Raw genomic sequence first — 27,666 nt, forward strand, 5'->3', positions numbered from 1 at the left:
CTTACGGGGTGCTCCTGTCGCTATATTCGTTGGCGACCGTTTCGATGCCGCCGCCCCTCGCCACGGCCACATAACAGCTCTGGAAACCCACGTCGAAGCCGACCACAGACATCTCCAGGCCAAAGCGCAGACTGCGGATAAACTCGATCAACACTCCGAACCCTTCAGATACACTCAGCCCCCACCCCACCGCCGGTTACTTTCTCTTCTGTCCTAAACTGTGAAAGGGGAGCCGACAAGGATGTCTCTTTTCACCGTCCGTATTACTGCAATCTTTCTGGTGAATGAACAGTCGCCGCTACCTTCTCCTCAACTCACTGCGATGGATTCTCGTGCAGCACCGGCCGGCTCCGATATCGCGAGAATTGGCCCTACATCTCCCCCTCAGGCGTCACACGCTGATGGCAGTGACGTCGATCATTGTGGCGTGCTGACGCATTTGGGCGTTCTCCCGGACGTCATGGGTTAGAGGTTGTGTGGTCTACGTCAAGCAGACTGAAGTGGAGATCTGGGGACGAAGACTTCGCTCTTCCATATTGACACCGGCAACCGTTCTGATATTAGGCGCGACCACCTCCTCCCCGCTCCAGCGTGTATTCAATTTGTTGTGTGTAGAGCTAAGTTGTCGAGCACCGAAGGGGCTGTGGTGTGTCTGAGAGGGCCGCCGGGGGATGCTGGTGGTGTGAGTTTTGGGTCAGTCGCTGGTCTCTGGTGAGTTTCCCCCTGTCGGTCTGACGTGACGGCTGGGATACACCGGGAGGGTAAGGCTGGGCTCTGCCCACCCTCTTGTACACTTTTTTACGGAAATAAGTGCCCCAGATGGGCTGGTACGTATTGGGTCATGGTGCACGGAGGTTGCTATGGTGAGTCCCGGGGTGTGCTGTTTATTGATCATGGTGGAGGTGCTGCTGTGGAGACACCGGCGAGTGTGAGGTCGCCGACTTATCAATCATTTGCGAGGCAACACGGTTACCGCTCTGGCTTTGCCAAATAGAGTTTAAGGAGCCTGGATTCCTCTCTCACCCCCCCCCCCCAAATAGATGGTGACAGTGAGCCTTTATTTTGCCTCTTCTCCATCGCAGACTTCACTTTCTGGTTGTCACTTGTTTTGGTTGCAAAGAAATCGCTCATCTGTTTATGATGAGTGATGACCGTGTCAACAATTGTCTCTACTCTTGGAGAGAAACACTTTTTTTTATTCATCCTGGGATGTAAGCATCACTGGCCAGGCCATCATCTATTCCCCATCCTGAATTGGCCTGTTGTTGTACATGTGGTGTAGATATATCTGTACAGTGTTGTGAGGAAGGAGATTCCAGAAGTTGACCCTGTGACAGTGATGGAATGGCAATGTTGGGCTGAGTCAAGGTGTATGTGAATTGGTAAGGATCAGCAGTTGAACAACTTAATATTTGTCCACAACAAAACAGAAATTGCCGAGAAACTGAAGTCTTGTAGTACCAGTGGAGAGAAAGCAGAGTCAGGGTTTGAGTCCAGGGAGCATTCGTCAGAAATAGTTTCAGATTTCCAGCATCCACAGTTCTTGGTTTTACTTTAATATTCATCAAAATGTTTGTCATAATGTTCAGTAGCAACTTTCAATGTATTTTCAAGTTAAATTTAGTGTTGTTGAAGAAGTCACGTTTTGTTGAACCTTTTCACCTTGCATTCACCAGGACAACTTTCAAGAATAACAATTTGAGGGGAAGCCAACATTAATCGTGTACAAGGGGGATGTGCGAGGTTGGCAAGTAGTCTATGGTAGATGTGTTACATTGAGAATGCTCCTATTGCTGATTGACAGTTAACTGCCAAGCTTGTTAAAATGTTAAACTGGGTAGTTTGGCTCTGCCCTAAAAGTGAATCAGCAAGTAGGTTTCACCTATCTTGTTGTGTTAAACAAACACCGTGTTCTATCTGCCTAATTTCAATAAAATGTAACTGTCAACTGTCATTCAGCATTAATATGTGTGTTCTCCACAGCAACACCTCTATCACTTAACAAACGACTTGCCAAATAAACAGCACTGCCCCTTTTGCAGCGTAAGTGTTAATTTCACCTTGAATGGTATTCTTACGAATTGTCCTGATGAGTACAAGATGAAAAACTTTGAAAAGACTTTGTTTTTCAGCAATTTTTTAAGTCTGTCAAGTCTCTTGGACTTGATGGTCTCCATTATATGGTCCTAACATAAGTGGTTGTAGAGATAGTAGAGACAATGATTTTACTCTTTTTTTAAAAAAATCCCTTGATTTTGGAATAGTCCTATCAGAATGGAATTCCACAAGAACCAATGAATTAGGTACAGCAGTAGGCCACTGCTTGGAGCCTATCTTTCTTATGCAAGGGTGATGGTTGATATAATTACTCCCGATTCCTACCAACCCTGATAACGTTTTTGCTCCCTTATTCATCAAGACCTCTACTTAAAAAAAAATTCAAGGACTCTACTTTCACTGCCTTTTAAGGGAGAGAATTCCAATCAGTTTGGAATCTCTCTTGAGAGGGATAAGAAAATCTCAAATATTAAATAATGAGCCTTTAGTTTTCAGTTGTGACTTGTATTTCTGGACTCTTCCCAAAAAAGGAAACATCTTTTCCATTTACACCCTTTAAAAAGCCTCTTGTTTATCTCTTAAATCATCTCTTACTCTTCAAAACTTCAACTTTCTTGCAGAAAGGAGGAAGACAGAAAGCAAAAAAATACAGCTCAGCTAATCTTACATCTGTCGGTGGGAAAGTTACATTTATAAAAATTACATCTGTTGTGTTGTTGGAATTTCTGGGTGGACAATTGTGGTAGTGATTGCTGACCTTGAGGAATTCCAGATTCTTATTGAATTCATTCTGCATCGTCTGCCATGGCAGTATTTCAACCCAGGATCCTAGAACATTACTTGAATCTCTAGATTAATAATCTAGCCATGATAAATGAGGCAATTGTCTTCTCTTACTTGAGAATGATCAAATTTTCAGATTCCAAAAAGCATTCAATAAAGTGACACAAATGGTTACTACACTAGAGTGGAGCCCGTAGTGTTGTTCTTGATTCATAAGGATAGAGGATAAGTTAGTTAATGAAAATTGGCATTGGGATAAATGGATCACTTTCAGCTGGTCAGACTGTAACTAATGAGACTTCATAATAATTGCTTCTGGGATATCCAACTGTTTACCACGTTAGGATCTGAGCAATTGATGTCTCTACTTGCTTAAAAAGGTAATGTCTTCCCAATTTGATATGGGGAGAGAGCGTGAGGAAGCCAATTGATATACAGATTTCACTATAAATCCAGAAATATGATCAGATGTGTTTGTCATCTGGTCTCCTTGTGGTCTACAGGTTACTAAGGGATGGAGAGGAAGCCAAGTTGATTTTTTGACATTCATTCACAGGATATGGGCACTGCTGTCTTGGCCAGTATTTCTTGCCCAGTCCTAATTGCCCCAGGGCAATTAAGAGTCAGTCATGTTGCTGTGGGCTTGGATTTAAATCTCGGCCAAACCAGGTAAGCATGGCTGTTTTAGTTCTTTTAAGGACATTAGTTCACCAAGGTGGGTCTTCTCAACAATCAACTACAAGGTTCTCTTTGGACTATTAATTCCAGAATTTTCTTCAAATTCCACCATCTGATACAACCCGGATCCTCAGAGCATTACCTAGGCCTCTGGATTGATAGCATTAAAGTCTCACAATAGAGAAACAGCCTTCTGCCCAGCGTGTCTATGCCAAACAACCACATTAATCCCATTTACCTGCACTTGGTCCATAGCCTGTTAAGCCCTGCCATTTTGAGTGCTCATCAGTCGAACAATACCATTAGGCTATTGCCTCCCTTCTCTGTTGGAATTAGCCCAGACTGCACAATAAAGAGATAAAAATGTTGGTTCTATCATTCATCATGGAGACCTGATTTCATGCATTGAAAGAGGATGGAAGATTTGCTGAGCTTGAGGCTAGATGAAGAAACCACTACTGTATATTGTGTACCTTCAATTTGAGACAATTCTAGATTCTAAATTAACCAGCTAGGAAAGTAACAGATAAGCAACCCATTAGAAACTGAGAGCAGCTGGGAGCTGTTTGAGACTTTTGATCCCGGGGAGACCGAGAAGGAAGAAAAATTGTTTGTTTCTGTAGTTTTGTATAAGTTGTTTACTCAAGGTAATATTTTTAGTCATAGCTTTCAGTCATTTGATACAGTTAAAGTTTTTTTAAATTTGGAAAGAATGACTCATCATTGTTTCCAATAAGTTTGAATTCCTGATTAGGAATTGTCAATCACCGTGGAGTTGGTCTCAAAATCTATAATGACTTAGATGCAGGAGCCAAATGTATTGTAGCTCAATGAAGATAGATAGGAAAGCAAGTTGTAAAGAGGATGTGGTGTGAAAAGATAAATGGACAGGTAAGTGAGTTGGCAAAATTTTGCAGATGGAAAATAATAGAGAAAATGTATGCTCATTCACTTTGGAAAGAACAGAAAAGGGGAATGGAGAGATGCAACAAAATACTGCAGTACAATGGGAACTGGGTGTCTGTACACGGAACAAAAGTATGCAGATGCAGCAAATAATCAGGAAGGCAAATGGTAAGTTGGTGTTCACTGGAATGTAAATAAAATTTAAAAGTAGGGGAGCCTTGAGACAGATAGCCCAAGGATTTGATGAACAGTGTCCAGTGTAAGGTATATTCTTTCGTCCTCGAGATTTGAGAAAGGATGTATTTGCATTGGAAGCAGTCCAGAAAACTGCTGCAGAGAAGATCCTTGAGGTTGATCCTTGGGCAGAAGGAGTTGTGATAACAGCCCAACCCATGGTTGACCTTTTTGATCTGGATTAGTGGCGCTGGAAGAGCACAGCAGTAAAGGCAGCATCCAAGGAGCTTCGAAATCGACGTTTCGGGCAAACGCTCTTCATCAGGAATGAAGGGCTGGTTTCCAGCATCTGCAGTCATTGTTTTTACCTTTTTTGATCTGCTGATTGAGGCCCATAAGTAGGGCGATGATATGATATCTTCATTCTTTTTATGTATTATTTCTGCTATTAATATAGGCACAGATGTATGGCACCTTAAAAAAAAAAGACAACAAATTACTATTCTATTTGTTTCCAGGATGTCAAAACCTGTATGAACAGTTGATTAGAAATACCTACAAAATAGAGCAAATGAAACCTGGCGTTTAGCGCTCCATTACTCTACACTCATCAGCAAAGTTTGGAAGGAATCATCAATGATACTCTCAGGCTGCACTTCTTTATCAACAAACTATTCACGAACACTCAGTTTGGAATCCGTTAGGGATACATTGTGCCCGACCTTTGCAGCATTGGTTTAACCATGAACTGAACTAATATCCAGACTCCCCAAAGCCTGTCCACCATGCAGTCATGTAGCATGGAAAGATACCCTTTGGTCCAACTCATCAATGTCAACCAGATATCCCAATATTTGGCCCATCCCATTTACCAATATTTGGCTCATCCCCTCTAAACTCCAACAAGGTGCAAGTCAGGAGTGTGGTGGAATACTCAACTCCACTTGCTTTGATGAATGCTGCTCCAACCACACTCGTGAAGCTTGATACAATCAAGGCCAAAACAGCCTGTTTGATTGGCACCACGTCCACAATCACTGACATTTGATCTACAGGATGCCCTGCAGAAATTGCTCCCTGGATCGCATCTTCCAAATCTATACTCAATACCATCTAGAATGATAAGACTGTTAGGCACATAGAGTATCATGACATACAAGTTCACTCCAAGCCCCACATCTTCCTGATTTGCAAATATAGCACCATTCCTTTTCTCTTGCTGGAACTCTTTCCCTAATAGAATCATGGGTATCAAAATTGTTGACAGTCCACACTCATTCTGTTGGCTTTGCTGGTGATAAAGATCAAAAGTTAAAATCCGGGTAGTTTTTTTTCCATTCACTTGCTATTGCATGATTCTCAAGGAAATGTACTACTCTTTGCTAATCATGATTGATACTAGCTCACAGAATGGCCACTGCAGTTATAGTGTGTGTTTGTGAGATTTGCATAGTTCAATCAATCTATCAAATAGCTGTTACAGATAATTCATATCAGAAAACAACATAAAGCATCACCCATCAAGCCAATCAGATTTTATTTTGCTGAGCTTCCAATCTGTCAGACTTCCTATGAAAAGTAAGTGATTGAAGCTGAGTGCAGTTTGTTATTTTGCTGTCTATACACATCTGCTCAAGCCAAATTTAAGGTTGTTCAATTTATTTCCTAATAGCATCTTTCAACCCTACAAAGAAACTAGATTCAAACTTATGCTATAGTAATAAGTATTTATGTTGAAACTGCTGCATAGCAATGTGCATTTTCCTTCCCATCGTAAAAATTGTCAATAGATGAAACTCATTCTAATCATTTTGCTCAGATGGGATTACTAATCGATTCAATCGATAATTGCGCAAAGTCAACAAATGTGTCAACTTTTACCTTTGCTGCATGAATGTTATGCTAGAAATGTTTGGAAATTGTCATTTTTGTGTAAGGTAGAAGAAACCAAGAAATAGGTGTAAGTCATACAACATTTGGAATCTACTCACTATTCATTTGGGGGGCGGCACGGTGGCACAGTGGTTAGCACTGCTGCCTCACAGCACCAGAGACCCGGGTTCAATTCCCGCCTCAGGCGACTGACTGTGTGGAGTTTGCACGTTCTCCCCGTGTCTGCGTGGGTTTCCTCCGGGTACTCCGGTTTCCTCCCACAGTCCAAAGATGTGCAGGTCAGGTGAATTGGCCATGCTAAATTGCCCGTAGTGTTAGGTGAAGAGGTAAATGTAGGGGAATGGGTCTGGGTGGGTTGCGCTTCGGCGGGTCGGTGTGGACTTGTTGGGCCGAAGGGCCTGTTTCCACACTGTAATCTAATCTAAATCATCGTGAAACAAAGAATTATGGATGATGGGGATCTGAGAACAGTTCTGAAGAGGAATTGCCAGATTTAAAATGTTAACTCTGTTTCTCTCACCATCCCATAAGGTCACCTTTTATCTTAAAATTCAACTCTACTAATTTTTACTTCCCTTAATTCCTGTAGAATGTAAAAGTCTATCATTCTCAGCCATAAATATTCTTGATAATAGGGATAGAGACTTCCAAAGATTCACAATCTCTAGATTAAGAAATTATTCCTCATCCTAATCCTAAATGGTTGATCCCTTCTTTTAAGGTTATGTACCTGTAATTCTTGGTGCTCTAGCCAGGTTGTCCAATCGCTCAGTATCCAGACTGTCAAACCCTCTCAATTTAATCTACTTCAATAAGATCATTTTCAATTTTTTTCAATACTCCTCTAGAAAATTTAAATTTATTTTTCTCAAGCCTCTCCTCATAGGATAATTTCCTCATCGTAGGAATCCATCTAAAGTATCTTTGCAGCACCTACAAGATATTATATCATTCTTTCAATATGGAGATCCCAACTACACAGACTAGTAAAACTCAGTAGAATTTCAAAAAGACTTCTGTACTCTGTATTTCATTTCCCTTGTAACACATGGCAAGACAAATCTTCTGAATATTAGTATTTGGTAGCTTTTTGCCAGCTTTCAAAGAAAATCCAGGCTTTCTAGTTTTCTGGAATGACCTCCCATTTATCCACTTTATATTCCATTTGTCACCACCTTACCACTCATTTAGCTTGTCTATCAAAAACCTTTTTGGGGGGGGTGGGAGGGGCAACATACTTGATTGTGATGTCATTCCACTACAAGGGGTTTTCACTCAGACGGTTTTCCCATACTTAAATTGCTTGATTTGTTTTCTGGAAAGTTTTCTCTCAACTCTTCTACCAAAAATGTTTCTGTCCTTTCGGTTAACAATTGCACATGAACTAAAAGTGAAGATGTGTTGAAAATCTGATTCTAAGGTAGCTATTGCAACTTTTAAGAATTTATTTGGTACCAGCTCTCACTTTGTTTTTTAAACAAAAAAACTTGCTCAATTCTCAGGAATCTAAATGTCTGCCAGAGATAGAGAAGAGCAAGAAGACGAACTGCTAGCTCTTGCTAGTATTTACGAGGAAGATGAATTTAAAAGGGCAGAATCTACGCCAGGTGGAGAAATAAGTATATGTTTGGAGTTGCCACCAAACTTCAAAATACATGTCCAAGGTAAGTAGACCTGATGATTTATGTTGTAATTGTAAGGTTTGAAATGCATGCTGGTTAGCAAATTTTAACACAAGTTCTTTCTGATAATGAGAACTACTTTTCTTGATTCAGGTGATGAAAAGCAGAATATAAAAGACCTGACTGAATATGCAGTTTCTTTTCTGCCAGCTCTTGTGCTGAAGTTCGAGCTACCTCCAGATTATCCATCGTTTTCAGCTCCTAAATATACCTTGAGCTGCAGGTGGCTTTTCCGAACTCAGGTTTGCAGTTGATTCTTCTTTTTATTGAAAGAAACATAAAGGTTTTTGGAAGGGTACAGTTAAAATAGCAACTCAGAGTAAATTACAACAGTGCAATGGGATGATAAAAGTGCAAAGAAATTTGATTTCATTCTTGCTTTGTCACTTTGTTTACAATGAACCTTGATTTTCCGGAATATCATAGTGTAATTTAAAAGTATCACTGATATTTAATATGAATGTTACAAAAAAAGTGTATGGCTAGTAGTCAAATCATTAATTTTCTATTGTGGCACAATTCAGCTTGATAGTCGCTCATGTTAGTAAACCCCTTTACCAATGCTCAAGTGCTCTCTTTGCTGTTTGGAATGTGTGATATAAGACAGCAGTGCTTTTTAAGTAGACATTTCTTATTTTTCAGTTTCTCCCTCCATTTTCTGAGTATAGTTACTTGATAACTAACCGACCTATGACGAGCCACATATTGGAATCTAAAAGTAGGGAGGTTTTGCTATGGTTTTATAATGTACTGGTGAGATCTACAAAATCCATTTCGTTTTTTTAAATTTGTGTTGTGCAAGCCAGCATGGTTAAAGTTGTGATATAAGAACAAATGTTCCACCCTTTTGAAGTGACTGCTGAAGTATTTCAATCTGTCATTAAATAGTTTAATGGTCATTGCTGTGCATTTTGCTTAGTTTTTCAGTAAGAACAAGTCCAAGAAGGTGAATCAGTTTTCTACAGTGCTGCCATGGGTTGCTTCCATACAGTCAAAGCAAAGGATGGGCTGTTGACAGTAGAGCTCTGACCAGAGCTAGAATTGTGCCATTATTCAGATGGAGTGCAGCTTTGTGAGGACTAGGCACTTGCAATTTTGGGAGCAGGTTGATTCAACTGGAATAGAGACCCAATAAGTTAGGACATCTGAGCTTGAAAACTTAGTGCCGGTGCCAGTTTGATTAGATGAAAAGGCTAAAATTGGGCTGGTAATTCGGCACTTGTGAGCAGTGGAATCGTGGGAATGCAGTCTTGGGAGAAGCAATCGAACCACCAGGATATGAACAATCATTGAAGCAGCTTTGAGGAAGTGTTGGGTACGTTTGTAAAAGAGACAAAATTTTAATGAGATTCAGTGACCACATTATTACTGTCTGGGAGGGTTGTTGAAAATCCAAGGGATCTGATTTGACCACATGTATTATTTGACATACTCTTGGGGTAAGTGAGCATAGCTTGTTAGTCTGTGTTTATTCTGGATGTTATATGAAAGTTTTATATACACATTTGGTTTCTTATTTTACTTTTCTAGTCTTGCATAGTAAAGTTTGTTTGTTTAAAACTTATGGCTTTTTTCTCTTAAATATCTGGGATTTCAAATTTATATTTTAGATTAAAAAGTTACTAATCCCTAATCTAATTGTAACACCTGCAATTGTAATTTGGAAGTGTTTGCAGTCCACAAATGGAGAACTGTGTAAACATTCGTTCTTGTTATTTAAGAAAGTAAATGTTTGCATTAGAAGCAATACAGAGAAGGCTGACTAGGTTGATTCTTTCAACGAATAGGTTGCCTTATGAGGAAAGGTTAAACAGTTGGGCCTGTGTACTTGAATATTTAGAAGAATGAGAAGTGATGTTATTGAAACTTGTACAATTCTGAGAGGATTGACTGAGCGGATGCTGATAGGATTTTTGTCCTTATGGGAGAGACTAAAACCAGGGAAAACAACTTAAAAGTAAGGTGCCTCCCATTTAAGGCAGATAGGGAGATGTTTCATTTGAGGGTTGTTAATCTCTGACATTTCTTCCCAGAGTGTAGTGGAGGCTGAGTGAAATAAATCTTGACTTTCAAGGATTTTGAAGGATATGGGGGTAAAGAGAAAGTGAAGAACATAATCAAATTCTGTCAAATGGCACAGTAAACTCCAGAGGCCGAATGGCCTACTCCTATTCCACATTTCTGTTTGTGTGTGCATTAATTTGTTAAGCATGCTGAGAAATGTTTATTTTGATTGTCAAAAGATTCTCCCAATATTTTTGTTTTAAAATTCTGTGAATTTTTTTATGTTCTGGAGAAATATTGGTGTTTCCTTTCTGAATATATTGCCAACATTATGATGTTCGTGCTGTTTTGGTATGAATGATTCGACCACGTGGGATTGTAAAATTAATACGTGATGTAAATTGTCTGCCTGAGAATTGATCAATGACTCATTGAAACATTCCATTTAGAACTGAGTAAAGAATTGTCTGAAGCACAGCTTGTAAAGATCTGCAAATAAATCTCTTAAAGTTAATGAGTTTAACAGTTTACATTTAACCCTCTATAGTAGTTTCATTTTTTTGTTCTGAGGCTCTGCTCTTTTTTGCTGGCAGAAGAAAGTGTTTACTTCCATCCTTGCTCCCCAGATTCTCCAGTTTGCTTTGCCATGTAAACCAAGATAGCCACTGGTGCAATTCCAAATTCCTATTGAATTAATGGCCAGCGTTAGGGTGGTGGTAGCTTTCTAAAATTGACTTAATCTTCCCTGGTTTATATAGAAAGAAATAGTCATAGAGATGTACAGCACGGAAACAGACCCTATGGTCCATGCCGACCAGATATCCCAACCCAGTGTGGTCCCACTTGCCAGCACCTGGCCCATATCCCTCCAAACCCATATTCATATACCTATCCAGATGCCTTTTAGGTGTTGCAATTGTACCAGCCTCCACCACTTCCTCTGGCAGCTCATTCCACACACGCACCACCCTCTTCGTGAAAAATGTTGCCCCTTAGGTCTCTCTTATATTTTTCCCTTCTGACCCTAAACCAATGCCCTCTAGTTCTAGACTCCCAGACCCTAGGGAAAAGACTTTGTCTATTTATCCTATCCATGCCCCTCCTTCTATACTGGAACATTCTATTCTATGACTCTCATTCTAACCTCCTGGAAATACTTTTCCTCATCTGCTCGGTTCTATTCAGGCATAACTTTAAACATTACGATCAAATCACCCTTCTTCAACTGAAAACATGCCAAGTAGTACTCTGACAGGGGGATTCAGTAAAAATTTAGAATTAAGAGTCCAATGATGACCACAAAACCAATGTTTGAAAAACCCTTCTGGTTCACTAATATCCATTAGGGAAGAAAATTGCAATCCTTACCTAGTCTGGCCTATAAATAACTCCACTCTCATGACAATGTGGTTGACTCTTAGCTGCCTTGTGGGTAACAACACCTACTGCATGAATGGGGTTATTTTTTTAAAAAAAACAAAGCATATCATAGTGAGATAGATGATGTATCACATCTGCAACATTTGGAAGTTCTTGGATACTAGTTTGGTCCAGAGCAAAACTGTCTCTGGCAGATGTTTGAATTCCAAGCAAGTTTGGCTCAGTTATAGAGTCATTGAGTCATACGAGGAGAAAGTGAGGACTGCAGATGCTGGAGATCAGAGCTGAAAATGTGTTGCTGGAAAAGCGCAGCAGGTCAGGCAGCATCCAAGGAACAGGAGAATCGACGTTTCGGGCATAAGCCCTTCTTCAGGAATGAGAAAGTGTGTCCAGCAGGCTAAGATAAAAGGTAAGGAGGAGGGAAGCAGACCCTTCAGTCCAATTCAGATGCTGACCAAGTTTCCCAAACTAAACTAGTCCTATTTGTCTCCATTTAGCCCATATCCTTCTAAACCATTCCTGTTCATGTAGTTGTCAAAATATTGTATATCTTTTAAATGTTGTATATCTACCAGCATCTACCACTTCCTTAGGTAGCTCATTCTACACACGAACCACCCTCTGTGAAAACTTTGCCCATCAGATACCTTTTTAAACTTTCTCCTCTCACCTTAAAAATATGCCGCTTAGTTTTGAACTCACCGACCCTCAGAAAAAGACATTTGCTATTCACCTTGTCTATGCCCCTCATGATTTTATAAACCTCTATAAGGTCACCTCAACCTCCTACGCTCAAGTGAAAAAAATCCCAACCTATCCAGTCTTGCCTTCTAGCTCAAATCCTTCAGTACCAGCAACATCCTCTGGTAAATCTTGTCTGAACCCTCTCCAATTTAATAATATCCTTCCTAAAACAGGGTGACTAGAACTGTGCACAGTACTGCAGAAGAGGCATCCCCAATATCATGTACAACCTCAACATGATGTCTCAACTCTAAACTCTGAGCAACAAAGGGAAGTTTGCTAAATGTCATCTTAACCACCCTATCTACCTGTGATGCAACTTTCAAAGAGCTATGTACCTGAACCCCAAGGTGTTTCCATTTAACAACACGACTTTGGGCTGTACAATTATCTCATTAAGTCCTGTCCTTGTTTGTTTTAACAAAATACGATACCTTGTACTTATCCAAATTAAACTCCCATCTGCCACTTCTCAGCCCATTGACCTTTTTGGTCAAGATTTCTGTGTAATCGTGGATGACATTGTTTACTTTCCACTATGCTACCAATTTTAGTGTCATCTGCAAACTTACTGGCCATGCCTCCTAAATTCTCATCCAAATCATTTATATAAACGGCAAACAAAACAAAACCAAGTACAAATCCCTGTGGAACACCACTGATCACAGGCCTCTGGTCCGAAAAACAACCCTCTACCACCACCCTCTGTCTCCTACTGTCAAGCCAATTTTGTATCCAATTGGTAAGCTGTCCCTGAATCCATTGTGATCTAAGTTGACTGATTTGTCGACATGTGGAACCATGTCAAAAGCTTTGCTAAAGTTCTTGTAGGCAACACCTACTGCTGTACCCTCATCAATCTATTTGGTTACGTCCTCAAAAAATCTGAATCAAGTTTGTGAGATATGATTTCCCAGCACACAGCCATGCTGACTATCCCTAATCATTCCTTGCCTCTCCTAATCCATATAAATCCTATCTCTCGGAAGCCCCTCCAACAACCTACCCACCACAGATCTTTGGTTCCCAGGCTTCTCCTTACAGCCTTTCTTATATGAAGGCAGAATATTAGCCATCCTCCAGTACACCTATGGCTGTAGATGATATAAATATCTCTGTTCGGGGCCCTGACATTTCTTCTCCAAATTCCTAAATATCCTGGGATACACTTGATCAGGTCCTGGAGATATATCCATCTTTTTTTTTAAGACCTCCAGCTCTTCCTCTTCTGTGATGTGGACTGTTTTCAAGCCATCAGTATTTATTTCCCCAAGTTCCCTAGCCTCCATTTCTTTTTCCACAGTAAAAAAGATGCAAAATAGTCGTTTAGTATCTCTCCTATCTTCTGTGGTTCCATACATGGATATCCTCGTTGATCTTTAAAGGCCCCTATTCTTTCCATAGTTCTTAATATACTTATAGAGTCTCTTTGGATTATCCTTAATCTGCCAAGGCTATCTCATTTCCCTTTTTTAACCTTCTGATTTCCCTCTTAAGAATGCCTCTAAACCCCTTATACTCTTGGCCACAGCCTAAATACCTTTATTCATCCACATTTTCCTACTCTTACCAGCCTTCTTCTTCACTCTTAACAAGAGCATAATGCCTCTGAACTCTTGTTATCTCACTTTTGAAAGTCTCCCACTTGTCAGTCATCCCTTTACCTGCAAACAGTCTACTCCAATCAACTCTTGAAAGTTTCTGCTGGAAAAACACAGCAGGAAAGGCACCATCTGAGGAGCAGGAGAATTGACGTCTCGGGCTGATTCTCCTGTTCCTTAGATGCTGTCTGACCTGCTGAGTTTTTCTAGTACCACACTTTCGACACTGATCTCTAGCACCTGGAGTCCTCACTGTCTCCTCTTGAAAGTTCCTGTCTCATATTATCAAAATTTGCTTTACTCCAGTTACGAACTTTAACTTTTATGGAAGGTCTATCCTTTTCCATAATGATTTTAAAATTAGTAGAATTGTGATCACTGGTCCCAAAGTGCTCACCTGCTCACATATAAGACACTTGGCCTGTCATATTTCCTAACAGAAGGTCAAATTTTGCTGCTCCTCTGGTAGCTACATCTACGTATTGATAAAGAAATTTTTTTTGAACACGGTTAACATTCCTCACCAACCAAGCCCTTAACACTGCAGCTCCAGTCTGTTTGGAAAGTTAAAATCCCCTACTATTACAAACCTATTATTCTTACATATATCTGAGATCTATTTACATATTTGTTCCTCAATTTTCTCTGAATATTGTGGGGTGCCTATAGTACAATCTTGTCAAGGTGATCATCCCCTTCTTCATTCTGATTTGCACTCATATAGCTTAACTGGACAATCCCTCAGAAAAATCCATTCTCAGTACAGAAGTAGTGGTTTTCCTTAGTCAAAAACGTCACTCCTCCTCCTCTTCCCCTTTCTATCCTTCCCATAGCATCTAAATCCTGGGACACTGGGCTGCCAGTTCTGTCCCTCTTTTTCAGCCATGTTTCTGTAATAGCTATGATGTCCCAATCCCATGTTGCCACACATATCCTGAGTTCATCTGCCTTGCTATTTTCTAATTAACTTGCTCTTTTTTTAATTCAGAGCCATCCTTGTCTGTTTTTCTACCCTCACTACTGCATAGGATCTCTCCCCTTCCCCAAACTAGTTTAAATGCTCCGGAACATCACTACCAAATCTTATCCCCAGGATATTTGTCCCCTTCCAGTTCAGGTGAAACCCATCCCTTTTGAACAGGTCTTTTATGTCCGAGAAGAGATCCCAATGATCCAAAAATCTAAATCCTTGCCCACTGTCCCGTCTCTTCAGCCATTGATTTATTTGTCCTATCTTCTTAATCCTACTCTTAATAGTACGTGGCACCTGGAATAATCCAGAGATAACACTGTTGATGTTCTGTTTTTCAACTTTCTATCTAACTTCCTATATTCACTCTGCGAAGCCTCAACCTTTTCCCTAATTACCAATGGTGCACAACAACTTGTGGCTTTTCATGCTGCAACCGTTTTGAAACGTCGTTGATCCTGGCATCTGGTAGGCATCGTACCATCCTAAATTCATGCTCACACAGCTGCAGAATCTCCTGTCTGTGCTCCTATAAGAATTACTGTTTTGAATTTTGACAAACTCCACTTAATATAACTGTAGGCTGAATCACCGTCACTGCAACATATCATGGAGGCAGGAAGTTACCTGGATTCTTTGTACCATGATACAGTCACACCTCTTGGGATTGGATTGTTTGCTTTGGTCAATGTTCAGGAACTAAAGCATGTGACTACAACTAAGCAGATCAGAGGAGCCTAGCCTTCACAATTGGCCAGTGAATTTGATGTTCTTTCACCTTGTTTGGATGAGTCTGAGGACTGCAGGATGGATGAGCTAACTAACCGTGGCCCAGTGGTACAGGAGGCCAATGAAGAGGGGCAGTAAGAAAGACTGTAGTGGTAATTGGTCCATTGTAGTGAAGGGGATTGACACCATTCCCTGCAAAGAGCATGAGCCCAAATGGCTGTGCTGCCTTCCAGGTGCCAGGATTTGGGGCATTTCCTCAGGGATCGAGAAGAACTTGCAATGGCAGGGGAAAGATCAAGTCATTGTGATCCATCTAGTTACCAGTGATGCAGGTGAGATACAGGTGGCTATGCATCATCAGTATGAACAGTTAAACATTATATTTAACAAGAAAAAATCAAGATTAATGTGGTCCTGGAAAAGCACAGCAGGTCAGGCAGCATCCTAGGAGCAGGAAGATCGACTTTTCGGGCAAAAGCCCTTAAGCAGGGCTTCAAAGATCATAATCTCTGGATTATTACATGAACCATGTGCAAATTGGATCTGGGATAAGAGATTAAAAAAATTTAATGAGTGGTTTAAGAATTGTCATGTAAGAAATAGATTCTGGTTTGTGGTGCACTGGCACTAGGCCTGGGGAAAGTGGGATCTATGTAAATGGGTCTGCACCTGAACATGCAAGGGCCAATGTTCTTGCTAATTGCACAACTAGGATTATCTTAGATAATTTACAGTGTGGAAACAGGCCCTGCAGCCCGACAAGTCCACACCGACCCTCCGAAGAGCAACCCACACAGAGCCATTCCCCTACATTTACCCCTTCATCTAATACTACGGGCCAATTTAGCATGGCCAATTCACCTAACATGCACATCTTTGGACTGTGGGAGGAAACCGGAGCACCCGGAGGAAACCCAGGCAGACACTGGGAGAATGTGCAAACTCCACATAGACAGTTGCCCAAGGCGGGAATTGAACCCAGGTCTCTGGCACTGTGAGGCAGCAATGCTAACCACTGTGCCGCCCACAACGGAATGGCCCGTATGGGGACCGAACCCACGACCTTTGCGTTATTGGCACCATGCTCTAACCAACTGAGCTAACCGGCCAGGATACATATAGGAGAGAAGATTTTAAACTGACTTGTGGAGACAAAGAGCTCAAAGTTTGGGAGATATCGTGGACCAAAGAGCAGAGTCCAGGCCACAGCGATTAATGTGGGATATGATAAACTGACTGTGAAAGGGAGGATTATGAATGTCAATGTAAATCAGCCAACAGATATATTCCTCCTTGCTGCCCCCTCTTGAATGGTATCCTGTACCATATTAGAACATGTTAGGATAAGGATGTTAGGATACTTTAAAGCTGAGATGAAGAAAATTTTCTCCTTGCTTAGAAAGCTGTGGAACTATTCAAAATAGAAGTGCATAGATTTTTGGCTGCTAAGGGGGTAAGGAAATATGAATAGTTTTAGCCAACTCAATTCCAGATTCTAATCTTGAAAGTTGGAGCAGCCTCTAAGGACCAATAGTTTGTTCGAACTCCAATTTCTTGTGTTCTTATTGTGGTTTCAAAATCTAATTGTCACTTTGTCTTTTTTCTATTTATCTAGAAATGTAAGTTAAGTGTCAAGGACTTTGAATGCTTTTAACTGCCTGGATTGCTGTTTGTGAATGCTTCAGTGATTGCTTGCCTACCTGCTTGTAGGCGTTACTTTTACTAAACGCCAAGAAATTTCCTTTTGTCATGGTGCCAGATTTAAATTGCCCCTCAGGAAAGGGAAAGGGAAAAAGAACACACCATAGACTTTGTTAGCAGTCCATGTTTGAGGCAAGCAGTGAGTGCCTTCCTTCTCTGCTACCTCAAATTTTGGTCCTTGTTTTCTTTTCCTGTGTTGCTTAACCTGCTCAATTGTCTCCCAACAGCTCTCTGCACTTTGTTCTTGCCTGGATAGAATTTGGAAAGAAAATGACAATTGTGTAGTATTATTTTCATGGATGCAGTTCTTAAAAGAAGAGACGCTCTCCTTTTTGCAAATTGAGTCTCCATTAGAAATCAAAAGAAACATTGAAGAGAATTCTGAAAATACTTTTTCTAACAATAAGCATAATGAATTTGGATCAGAGGACAAACTGAAGAACTTGCAAGACTTTCCGCTTGACCCGAGAGCTATCCAGGATGTGGAATCATGTGCTTGTGTTTTACGTGAAATTTTGGACTTTGATCAGAGTCAGAAACAAAAAGTCTTTAATGGCAAGATTTTCACCTGCAGTGTATGCTTTTGTGAAAAGCTGGGTATTGACTGCATGCACTTTAAGGAGTGTAGCCATGTATATTGCAAGGCCTGTTTGAAAGAATACTTTGAGATACAAATCCGTGATGGGAATGTTCAGTGCCTTAATTGTCCTGAGCCAAAGTGTACTTCCATTGCCACACCTGCTCAAGTAAGCGTTTTTGAATTTTAAGCTTTATAATTACTTGCTGTTTAGTTTATTTCTACAGGATAAACACACTATCATACCAGCATGAAACTACTGTTTGTCAGGATGTTAATAAGTTACCCTAAAAATTGGCCAAACCGGACTAATCCACAGCTGCTCTAAAATTCATTGTGTGTTTGTACTTCTTACACACGTTTCTAACTGTTGTATTCCAGCCATTATGCTTTATCTACACCGTCCATTATTGCGCACAAAATCTTTTAAACTATGTCTTGAATTTGCACTTGATGGAATAAAAAGTTGGCTACAGATTGTTGGTATGAGAATTTGTGCTATTAAGTAATCCAATACAGAACTACAAAGCGATTGTGAAAATAATCCTTAGTTACTAGGTGATAGGACAAATGGTTTCATGCCATACAGGACAAATAGTTTCATGTCATACAGAAAGCATGGTGGAAAAATATTGAAAATGTACAGTATATGGAGAGTTCTGGAATCTCCAGCATTGAGTGGGTGGCATGGGGAGTTTCCTGAGCATCGCATTTTCCAGAATCAAATTGAAGTTCTTTTCTTGGTTTGTGAACAAGATTCTAGTAGCAGTCCTGTGCATTCATAGCTCAGTTCAGACTCAGTTTTTCCTGGTTTGCTTGTTTAATGTTTTTTGATACCACTTCTCATTAACTACACTTTTTTTTTTCTCCCTCATTTTCAAGCTTAATTCTTAATTTTTCTGCAATTATTAGTTTAAATTTACCCCTTCACTCACCTATTTGCCTTCTCTGTAAGGATAATAGAAAGGTGTCATTTAATTTCAGGTGACAATCATCTTTTCTTGAATGGACATATTGTGTGTCAAACAATGTCTGTGTGGCAAAGCCATGAGAATATCAATCTTTCCTATGTTTGACCAGCTCTGGAGCCAGTGTTGACTTTTCTAATCTTCTTTTCCTTAACTTGCCCATGGTCTAAGGAACAGTCAAGAGATTGTCACCCTTGAGTTATAGAATATTTGAGCACAGTACAGTCCCTTCGGCCCTCGATATTACGTCGACCTGTGAAACCAATCTGAAGTCTATCTATCCTTCACTACTCCATTTTCCTCCATATGTTTATCCAGCCACCATTTAAACGTCCTTAAATTTGGCGATTATACTACGATTGCAGCCATGATGTTCCACGCCTCTACTACTCTGAGTAAAGAAACCATCTCTGACATCTTTCACCCCTCAATTAAAAGCTATGTCGCCTTGTGCTAGCTGTCATTGTCCGAGGAAACAGGCTGTCATCTAACCCTCTGATTATCTTGTGTCTCAATTAAGTCACCTATCCACCTTCTGTCTAATGAAAACAGCCTCACGTCCTTCAGCTTTTCCTCTTAAGACCTTCCCTCCATACCAGGCAACATCCTAGTAAATACCGCTGAACCCTTTCCAAAGCATCCACATTCTCCCTATAATGTGGTGATCAGAACTGTACACAATACTCCCAAGTGTAGCCGTGCCAGAGTTTTGTACAGCTGTGACATGACCTCGTGGCTCTGAAATTTAATCCCTCTACCAATATGCTAACACACCATATGCCTCTTAACAACCCTGTCAATCTGGGTGATGACTTTCAAGGATCAATGTACATGAACACAGAGATCTCTCTGCTCATCTACACTACCAAGAATTTTAGAATTAGCCCAATACTCCTTATTCCCATTGCTCCTTCCAAAGTGAATTACCTCTCACTTTTCCACATTAAACTCCATTTGCCACCTCTCAGTCCAGCTCTGCAGCTTATCTATGTCCCTCTGAAACCTGCAACATCCTTCATCGCTGTCCACAACTCCATTGACCTTAATGTCATCAGTACATTTACTAACCCACCCTTCTACACCCTCATCTAGGTCATTTATAAAAATGACAAACAGCAGTGGTCCCAAAGTAGATCATTGCGGAACACCACTAATAACTGAACTCCAAGCTGAACATTTCCCATCAACAGCCACCCTCTGTCAGCTAGCCAATTTCTGTTCCAAACTGCTAAATCACTCTCAATCCTATGAGTCCATATTTTGCGCAAAAGCTTCCCATGGGGAACCATGCCAAATGCCTTACTGAAATCTGTGTTGTACACCACACCAACTGCTTTACTCATCCATCTGATTGGTCAACTTCTCAAAGAACTCAATAAGGTTTGTGAGGCACGATCTACCCTTCACAAAACTGTATTGACTGTCCCTAATCAACTTATTCCTTTCTGGATAACTATAAATCCTATCTCTTTTCTAACCTTTTCCAACACTTCACCCACAACTGAAGTAAGGCTCATTGGTCTATAATTACTAGGGTTGTCTCTGCTCCCTTTCTTGAACAAGGGGACAACATTTGCTATCCTCCAGTCTTCTGGTACAATTCCTGTAAACAATGATGACATAAAGATCATAGCCAAAGTCTCTGCAGTCTCCTCTCTGGCTTCCCAGAGAATTCTAGGATAAATCTCATCCAGCCCAGGGGGCTTATCTATTTTCAGAATTGCTTACACCACCTCCTTGTGAACTTCAATCTCATCTAGTCTACTTGCCTGTATCTCAATATTCTCCTCAACAACATTACTTTTTTTCCAGTGTGATTACTGATGAAAAATACTCATTCACTGCTTCTCGTATCTCCTTGGATTCCACACACAACTTCCCACTACTGTCCTTGATTATCCCTAATCTTACTCGCGTCATTCTTTTATTCCTGATATACCTATTGAAAACTTTAGAGCTTTCCTTGATTCTATCTGCCAACAACTTCTCATGCCCCCTCCTGGCTCTTCTTAGTTTTTTCTTTAGGTCTTTCCTGGCTAGCTTGTAACGCTCAAGCGCCCTAACTGAGCCTTCACATCTCATCCTAACATAAGTCGTCATCTTTCTCTTGACAAGAGATTAAACTTCCTTCATAAACCACGGCTCCCTCACTCGACCACTTCCTCCTTGTCTGACAGGTACATTCTTATCAAGGATGCACAGTAACTGTTCCTTAAATAAGCTTCACATTTCAATTGTGCTTGAGTTCTTTTTATACAAGTCCTGGCTCAAGTTCTTAACCATCTGTGCACTATCATAAATTTACTTCATTAGTTTTGGTTGCTGTAACCCTTTCTAGAGTTTTCAACCTGTTCCATAACATGTTGCGCTATTGCACTAAGGAACCAAGCATAAGCTGTGACACTCTGAACATATATATCAAAATTTATCTGACTATTATTGACTGCTGTTCTCTCAATTACTGTTGCTATCCACCTCATACTTGTCCAGTGCTATGTACTTTCTAAAGTTGGGAGTTCCCTTATTTTTGAGTCCTGTCTCTTTCCTATTATTTTTTTGGATGTCATTGAGCTATATTCTGAATGTCTAATGCTCAACTTGGCCAACACATTATGGAGAGTATAATCCAGAAACCCCTATTCCTCTCTGATGTGAACTATGACCAATTGCTGCTCTGGCATGGTGATCTACTCCAGAGCTCACATGAGTGCCTCTCTCTTACCGTGAATAGATTGAACATCCACAACCTATCTCTCTTTAATCAGTCAGGTCCAGCACTCCATCACTTTGTTTCTGACTAACTTGGAGAAGGCGAATTGTGTTGACTGTTTTCACTAAAATATAAACTGCAATGCATTCAAGATTATGAAGCTTGACAGGGTAGAAGTAGAGATGCTGTTTTGTACTAAAGTCAGGGCATTTAAAAATCTAAAAGCATTTACATAAGCAGCACTTCTGGTGTTTAAAATGAGTTAATGGGCTTTCCAAAGGTATTATCAGTTAACAAGTGAACAAGTCAGCAAGCTGTAAGTTCCCAATATGTTTTCTCGAATTAAACCTATCAAAGTAAGAATGGCAGTTTAGAGATTATATATGATACCACATTTATCTCACTTTCCTGCAAGCCCGATATGTTACAGACGCATAGACACAACAGAGACAGCATTTTTCAGAGTACTGAAATTGCTTGTAATTTGTTTTTAACTAATATAGAAATATGCAAGCAAAGTGAATTATGAATATGATGTTGTTTAGAAAATGGTTTCACTTAGATTCCTATATATCTTCTTTACCTGAATCTTCACTATACTTTCCAAGTTACTTAAGCATATTTTTATTTCCCAACACATCTCTTAACCTTGTTTCCATGTCTTCAGTTCAACGTTTACCTGTTCCTTGCATCAAAATCAACTTTGGCAAAAGTTAGAAATCATTTTATCACATCCATTGTACTCTTGCCATGCATTATCAGTATTGTCGTCTTGACCTAAGACAATAAGAAGTAGCAATAGGAGTGGTACATTTGGCACCATGAGCCTGTTCCATCATTTAATACAATCGTGGCTGATCCAATGCTACTTTGATAACTTTGTGCCCTTCTCCCAGTAACCTTTCCCCTACTGATCAAGAATCCTTCTCAGCCTTCAATATATAGCCCTCTGTGTCAAAAGCTCCGAAGACACACAACCTCTGAGAGAAGAAATTCCACCTTATCTATGTCTTTTATTTGTGCCCCTTTATTCTGTAACTATGCCCTCTGGTCGTAGGGTCTCCCATTAGGGAATGCATCCTCTTAAGAATCCTGTATATTTCAACAGGATCTCCTCATTCTTCTGAACTCCAGTGAATCGAATTCAAACCTGTTTAGCTTTTCCTTATTAGACATACCCTCCATACTGGGAATCATCCTCATGAATCTGTTCTGAACTGCCTCCAATGAAACAGTATCTTTATTGAATCAGGGGACCAAAACTGTTCACATTACTCCAAATGTGGTCTTACCAGGCCCTTATACAGTTGCAGTAGGACTTTTTTATTTTGATACTCCAATTGCCTTGAAATAAGGGTCAACATTCCATTATCCTTCCTGATTACCTGATGCACTTATGTGTTAGTTTTCTATTCCAACTTCCTTTATGTTGCAACTTTCTGCAGTTTTTCTCCATTTAGATAATAATCTTTTGTTCCCCCTTCCAAAACAAGCAACTTCACACTTTCTCACATTTATATGCCATTTGCCAACTTTTTGCTCACTTAACCTATTACTATCTGTCTATAAATTATTTCTATCCCCCGACAACTACCTAGTTTTCTTGTCTACAAATTTGTCTACAGTACATTTGCTTCCTTTTTCCAAGTCTTACGTATCTATTAAAAACTATTGTGGTCTCAACACTGATCCCTGTGGAACTGTATTGGTTGCAGGTTGCCAACCTGAAAAAGAACCTCTCATCACCACCCAGTTGTCCCTTCTATTAGCTAATTTTCTCTCTCCATGCTAGCTTCAACACCATGGGCTGTTTAACCTTTTTTTGAGAGGTACATTATCAAACATATTCTGGAAGAGCAAATGCAACACATTCACTGGTTCTCTTCTATCCACTCTGATTGAGACTTCCTTGAAAAACAGTAATAAGTTAGTCAGGTACAACTTTCCTTTCATGAAGCCATGCCAATTCGATTAGATTATAACTTTCCAAATGTGCTGCTATTATCTAATGGATTCTAACATTTTTTCAACAAAGATGTTGGGCAAATTGGCCTGTAGTTCCCACACTTTGCCTCCTCCCTTTTTGAATAGGGGTGTCATATTGGCACTTTCCCTTCACGGTATTTGACACAGTCACCACATCCTCTGTGTTATGGGGGATAAACAAGAAGTTTGTGTTGAAACCACAGCCATGATCTCATCGAATGGTGGAGCAGCATGGCCTAATCCTGTGCCGAAGTCCAATTTTCCAAGCTGTTTTTCTTTTTGTCCAGCTTTGTGCCACTACTCTTATATGACTTTAAGTTGCAGGTCCTTTATACAATCTTTGGTTCCCTTCTCTTCAACTCCTTGCTTAATTCTTATGCTGCCCTAAGTATTTTATTCTTTGCTATTGGGTCAACTTCCATATCTGATTCCCAGCTCTACTTCTAAACAGTATTTGTGAACCTGCAAGCATCGTTGTACTGACTGGCAAATCTTAGGAAATTTCAATTAAACATGATTTCTAACAGAGATTGATCAACCAGACAGATTATTGCGTATTCTGGGCAGATAACAAGACTTTTGGGCAAGTTAGCAAGCAAATAGGCTGGGCACTACTTAGACTGAGCACACAATCACCTGATCGTTGGCTCTGCTTATTGACAAAATTTTGACTTCATTATATTAATGTGAATATACTTGTCCAGATTAGATTACCTACAGTGTGGAAACAAGCCCTTCGGCCCAACCAGTCCACACCGACCCTCCAAAGAGTAATCCACCTCGACCCATTTCCCTCTGACTCATGCACCTAGCAGTATGGGCAATTTAGCATGGCCAATTCACCTGACCGGCACATAGAGTCATAGAGATGTGCAGCATGGAAACAGACCCTTCGGTCAAACCCGTCCATGCCGACCACATATCCCAACCCATCTAGTCCCATCTGCCAGCACCCAGCCCATATCCCTCCACATCTTTGGACTGTGGGAGGAAACCGGAGCACCTGTACGAAACCCATGCAGACGTGGGGAGAATGTGCAAACTCCACACAGACAGTTGCCCAAGTTTGGAATCAAACCTGGGGCCCTGGTGCTGTGAGGCAGCAGTGCTAACCACTGAGCCACCGTGCAGCCCTTAGTTATCCCATTTTCTGCATTTATCACCATTTACCAAGTACTGAATGAAAGAGTAGATCAGGCTACAAAGAAGAATGTGTTTTATTCTACCACGATGAAACTCTGCCACAAATCTGCCTGATTGTTACAATTGTATTGGAATACTAGCAGTATGATTGACAATGTGTGTATTTTGAATTACTGATTAACACATTCAAAATTTCATTTTAGCAGAATTTTTAAATAACTAGACAAATAATCTGGTCTAGAAAATGATGGGAAATTAATATCTACTTCAGAAGTTCTCTAAATTGAGAAAATAAAAAATGAAATTTGTCCATTAGATTCAGTTGAATTTCTGGAGTTTAAATTTTAGCATTTGAAAGTATTGCATCATTACAGGTAAAAGATCTCGTCAGTGAGGAGATATTTGCACGGTATGACCGCCTTCTCCTTCAGTCTACATTGGATCTAATGACAGATGTAGTATATTGCCCTCGTACTGTTTGCAAGTCAGTGGTGATGCTTGAGCCTGGAAACACCATGGGCGTCTGTCCAGGATGTCGTTATGCTTTTTGTGCATTATGTGAAATGGCTTATCATGGAATTTCTCCATGCAGATTAAAAGCAGGTAAGCAGTATTTTCACATGATTTTATCTTTTAAGTAATTGTTATGTTGCACTTTTGGAACTCCACGTTCATTTGGATTAAAATGTGAACACTCACTGATTTGAAAATGTTTTAAGGGATGAATGGTGATTTATGTGCTCAAAGGACAGTTGAGGTGTATTTTGTCACTAATCTAGTGATCCAGACTAATGCTCTTGGAATATGGGTTTGAATGCCAGCATGGTGAATGATGAAATTTCAATGAAAATCTGGTCATTGAAGCTAGCCTAGTGGTGATCATTTAACAGTTGTTGTAAAAATCCATCTGATTAACTAATATGCATTCAGGAAAGAAATCTGTCCTACATGTGTGTCCAGACTGACAGTGATCTTGTTGACTCTTAAACAGCTCTCTGGAATGGTTCTATGGGTTGTGGGGATGGGTTGTGTAAAAGGTAAGTCTTTGATCAGCTGTAATTGCATCGATTGGTGTTAATGTCCTGATGGACTGAATGGCCTACTCCTGTTCCAATGATGAGATCAGTGATACAAACAGTAAGTGTGAAAGTGCAGATGAGCTTTGATTTTACGAGTAGCACCATCTAAATTTGGTACGCTTGCCTTTATTTGTAATACATTGAGGTGTAGGAGTCGGGATGTCACGTTGCGGCCGTGCAGGACATTGTTAGGCCACTTTTGGAATATTGCGTTCAGTTCTGGTCTCCCCGCTATAGGAAATGTTAGATTCTCTTGACATTCTGACACACTTGTTGCAACTCCAATACGTCAACTTCTGTGAACAGCCACAATTTATTTAAGCAAGTACAAACTTTTGGAGAATCTCTTAACGTACTTCGTGATGCTTGCGGAGCATGTCAAGCGAGGCTCTCCAAACAAGGGAACTGTCCTCCCTTTATACAGGGTTTTACATCACAGTCACTCATGCATGCAAGACAACCCCCTGCCACTTCCCCCATAGTCACATGCCACCAATGTAACGTGATTAGATTATTTCCAGAAACAGTGTGTGATTAAATTATTCCTTGAGACAGTGAGAGATTCGGTATTATTCCATGAGACAGTGTGCGCGATTTGGTTGTATTCCTTTAAAACTGCAGCATTTACAAAACATGATTAAATTGTCATATCCTGCCTGCAAGACAGAAACCCCTGCCTCCAGACATCAAATTCTTACATCTCGTTCCCTGCTTTTGTCATTCCATGATAACTGACTAAATGGGGCTAAAAAAGGTGCTGCCAGCTTATTCATAAGAATCTGACAGCCAGCATTTAAGCAAGTTATTGACACGCAATACACAATGACTATAACCACAAGAATTACTAATCCATGCAGTAGATAGAATCCCTAGGATCCTCCCACGTGGAAAAAAGAAGTGTTTACCAGTAAAGTTCTTAAACCCATAGTCCTTAGTGACCATCCAACCCCTCCAAGTTGAGTGAAAACGTGCCAATTATTCAAAATCTCCTTCAGTGAAGTCCAACCTGAAAACAAAATCCAGTCTGGCAGGGGTCAGTTCTGTTGTGTACAGTGCAGACAGAGCCCAAGCTTCAGGAGATGCAGGGATCAGTGTGGTTCCTGCAAGGTCGTAGGGGTCCAGTGCAATGAAATGTGCTCCCAAGATAGAGTGCATATTTATGGGGCTACGTATGGCCATCAGTTTTCATTTGGCCATCTTCGTGTTTACCTTTGCAAATTCCAACCAGAGAATTTTCGGGATCAAATCGAATGCCATTTTAATGCATTCTTTGCTGCTTCTGCTTTCACTCTGCTGTCAAATGTAACAAAACCAACTGCCTGTTTGGATGTTAGCTTGATCAGTGAATCATCATATCCCTTAAATAGTCGAAAGAAAAGGTAAAGCTCACGTGGTTTATTATTCAGGGGAATGCCACTGACAAAAAGCATGCATACTTCCTCTTCATTGTTGATAGCTTCGTCACTTTTCATGTTCATGACTGGGGAGCTGATTGAATCCATTGTGTCCCCTTGCTCTGGGCAAGCGGTGCTGGTACTGGGAGAGCAGGATGGGTGTGATACGTTCCAGGCTCAATTGTCTATCAGAAGCACTGAGCAAGGTTCCCAGAATGTGACTTGGTGCAGAGTGCACAATGGGTAATATTTCCAGGGGTCTGGGTGAGTGGAGTGGACTTGGATCAGATGTGGAGGGGCGGACGGTGGTCCGAAAGTGTGCTTTACCTGTGAATGCAGAAATCTCAGAGACTATGTTAGCTGCTGAAAGTATCTTTGCATTTCCTCTCTCTTTCCCTCCTTGCCAAAGTAGGTATCAGTATGAAGACAGTCAATAAGCATTAGTAACAAAGCATCAAGTACATACACTGGCAAACTGGAGTGATCCAGAGGCCTTTTGACAGAGT

At 40.5% G+C, this 27,666-nt stretch overlaps 2 protein-coding genes across 3 annotated transcripts in view; one reads left to right on the forward strand and one right to left on the reverse strand.

Moving 5' to 3' along the window:
• The window catches only part of hspa4a (heat shock protein family A (Hsp70) member 4a), a 70,890-nt gene extending 70,545 nt beyond the window's left edge, over nucleotides 1-345 (reverse strand). Inside the window, exon 1 of the mRNA XM_043703337.2 lies at nucleotides 6-345. Within this exon, the coding sequence (XP_043559272.1) occupies nucleotides 6-112 (107 nt within the window). The 5' untranslated portion in view covers nucleotides 113-345. The remainder of the gene's footprint in view (nucleotides 1-5) is intronic.
• Nucleotides 346-483: 138 nt separating this feature from the next.
• Nucleotides 484-27,666, forward strand: part of rnf14 (ring finger protein 14) — a 38,894-nt gene continuing 11,711 nt past the window's right edge. The window contains exons 1-5 of one of the 2 annotated variants that reach the window (XM_043703339.2): nucleotides 484-761; nucleotides 7,995-8,156; nucleotides 8,268-8,416; nucleotides 17,531-18,049; nucleotides 25,062-25,290. In XM_043703339.2, the coding sequence (XP_043559274.1) occupies nucleotides 8,003-8,156; nucleotides 8,268-8,416; nucleotides 17,531-18,049; nucleotides 25,062-25,290 (1,051 nt within the window). In that variant the 5' untranslated portion in view covers nucleotides 484-761; nucleotides 7,995-8,002. The remainder of the gene's footprint in view (nucleotides 762-7,994; nucleotides 8,157-8,267; nucleotides 8,417-17,530; nucleotides 18,050-25,061; nucleotides 25,291-27,666) is intronic. The other variant, XM_043703338.2, reaches the window with a different exon arrangement.

Source organism: Chiloscyllium plagiosum, unplaced genomic scaffold (assembly GCF_037043375.1).
Source record: "Chiloscyllium plagiosum isolate Xiang-an unplaced genomic scaffold, Cpla_swu_hap1 HiC_scaffold_16, whole genome shotgun sequence".
Taxonomy (NCBI): domain Eukaryota; kingdom Metazoa; phylum Chordata; class Chondrichthyes; order Orectolobiformes; family Hemiscylliidae; genus Chiloscyllium; species Chiloscyllium plagiosum.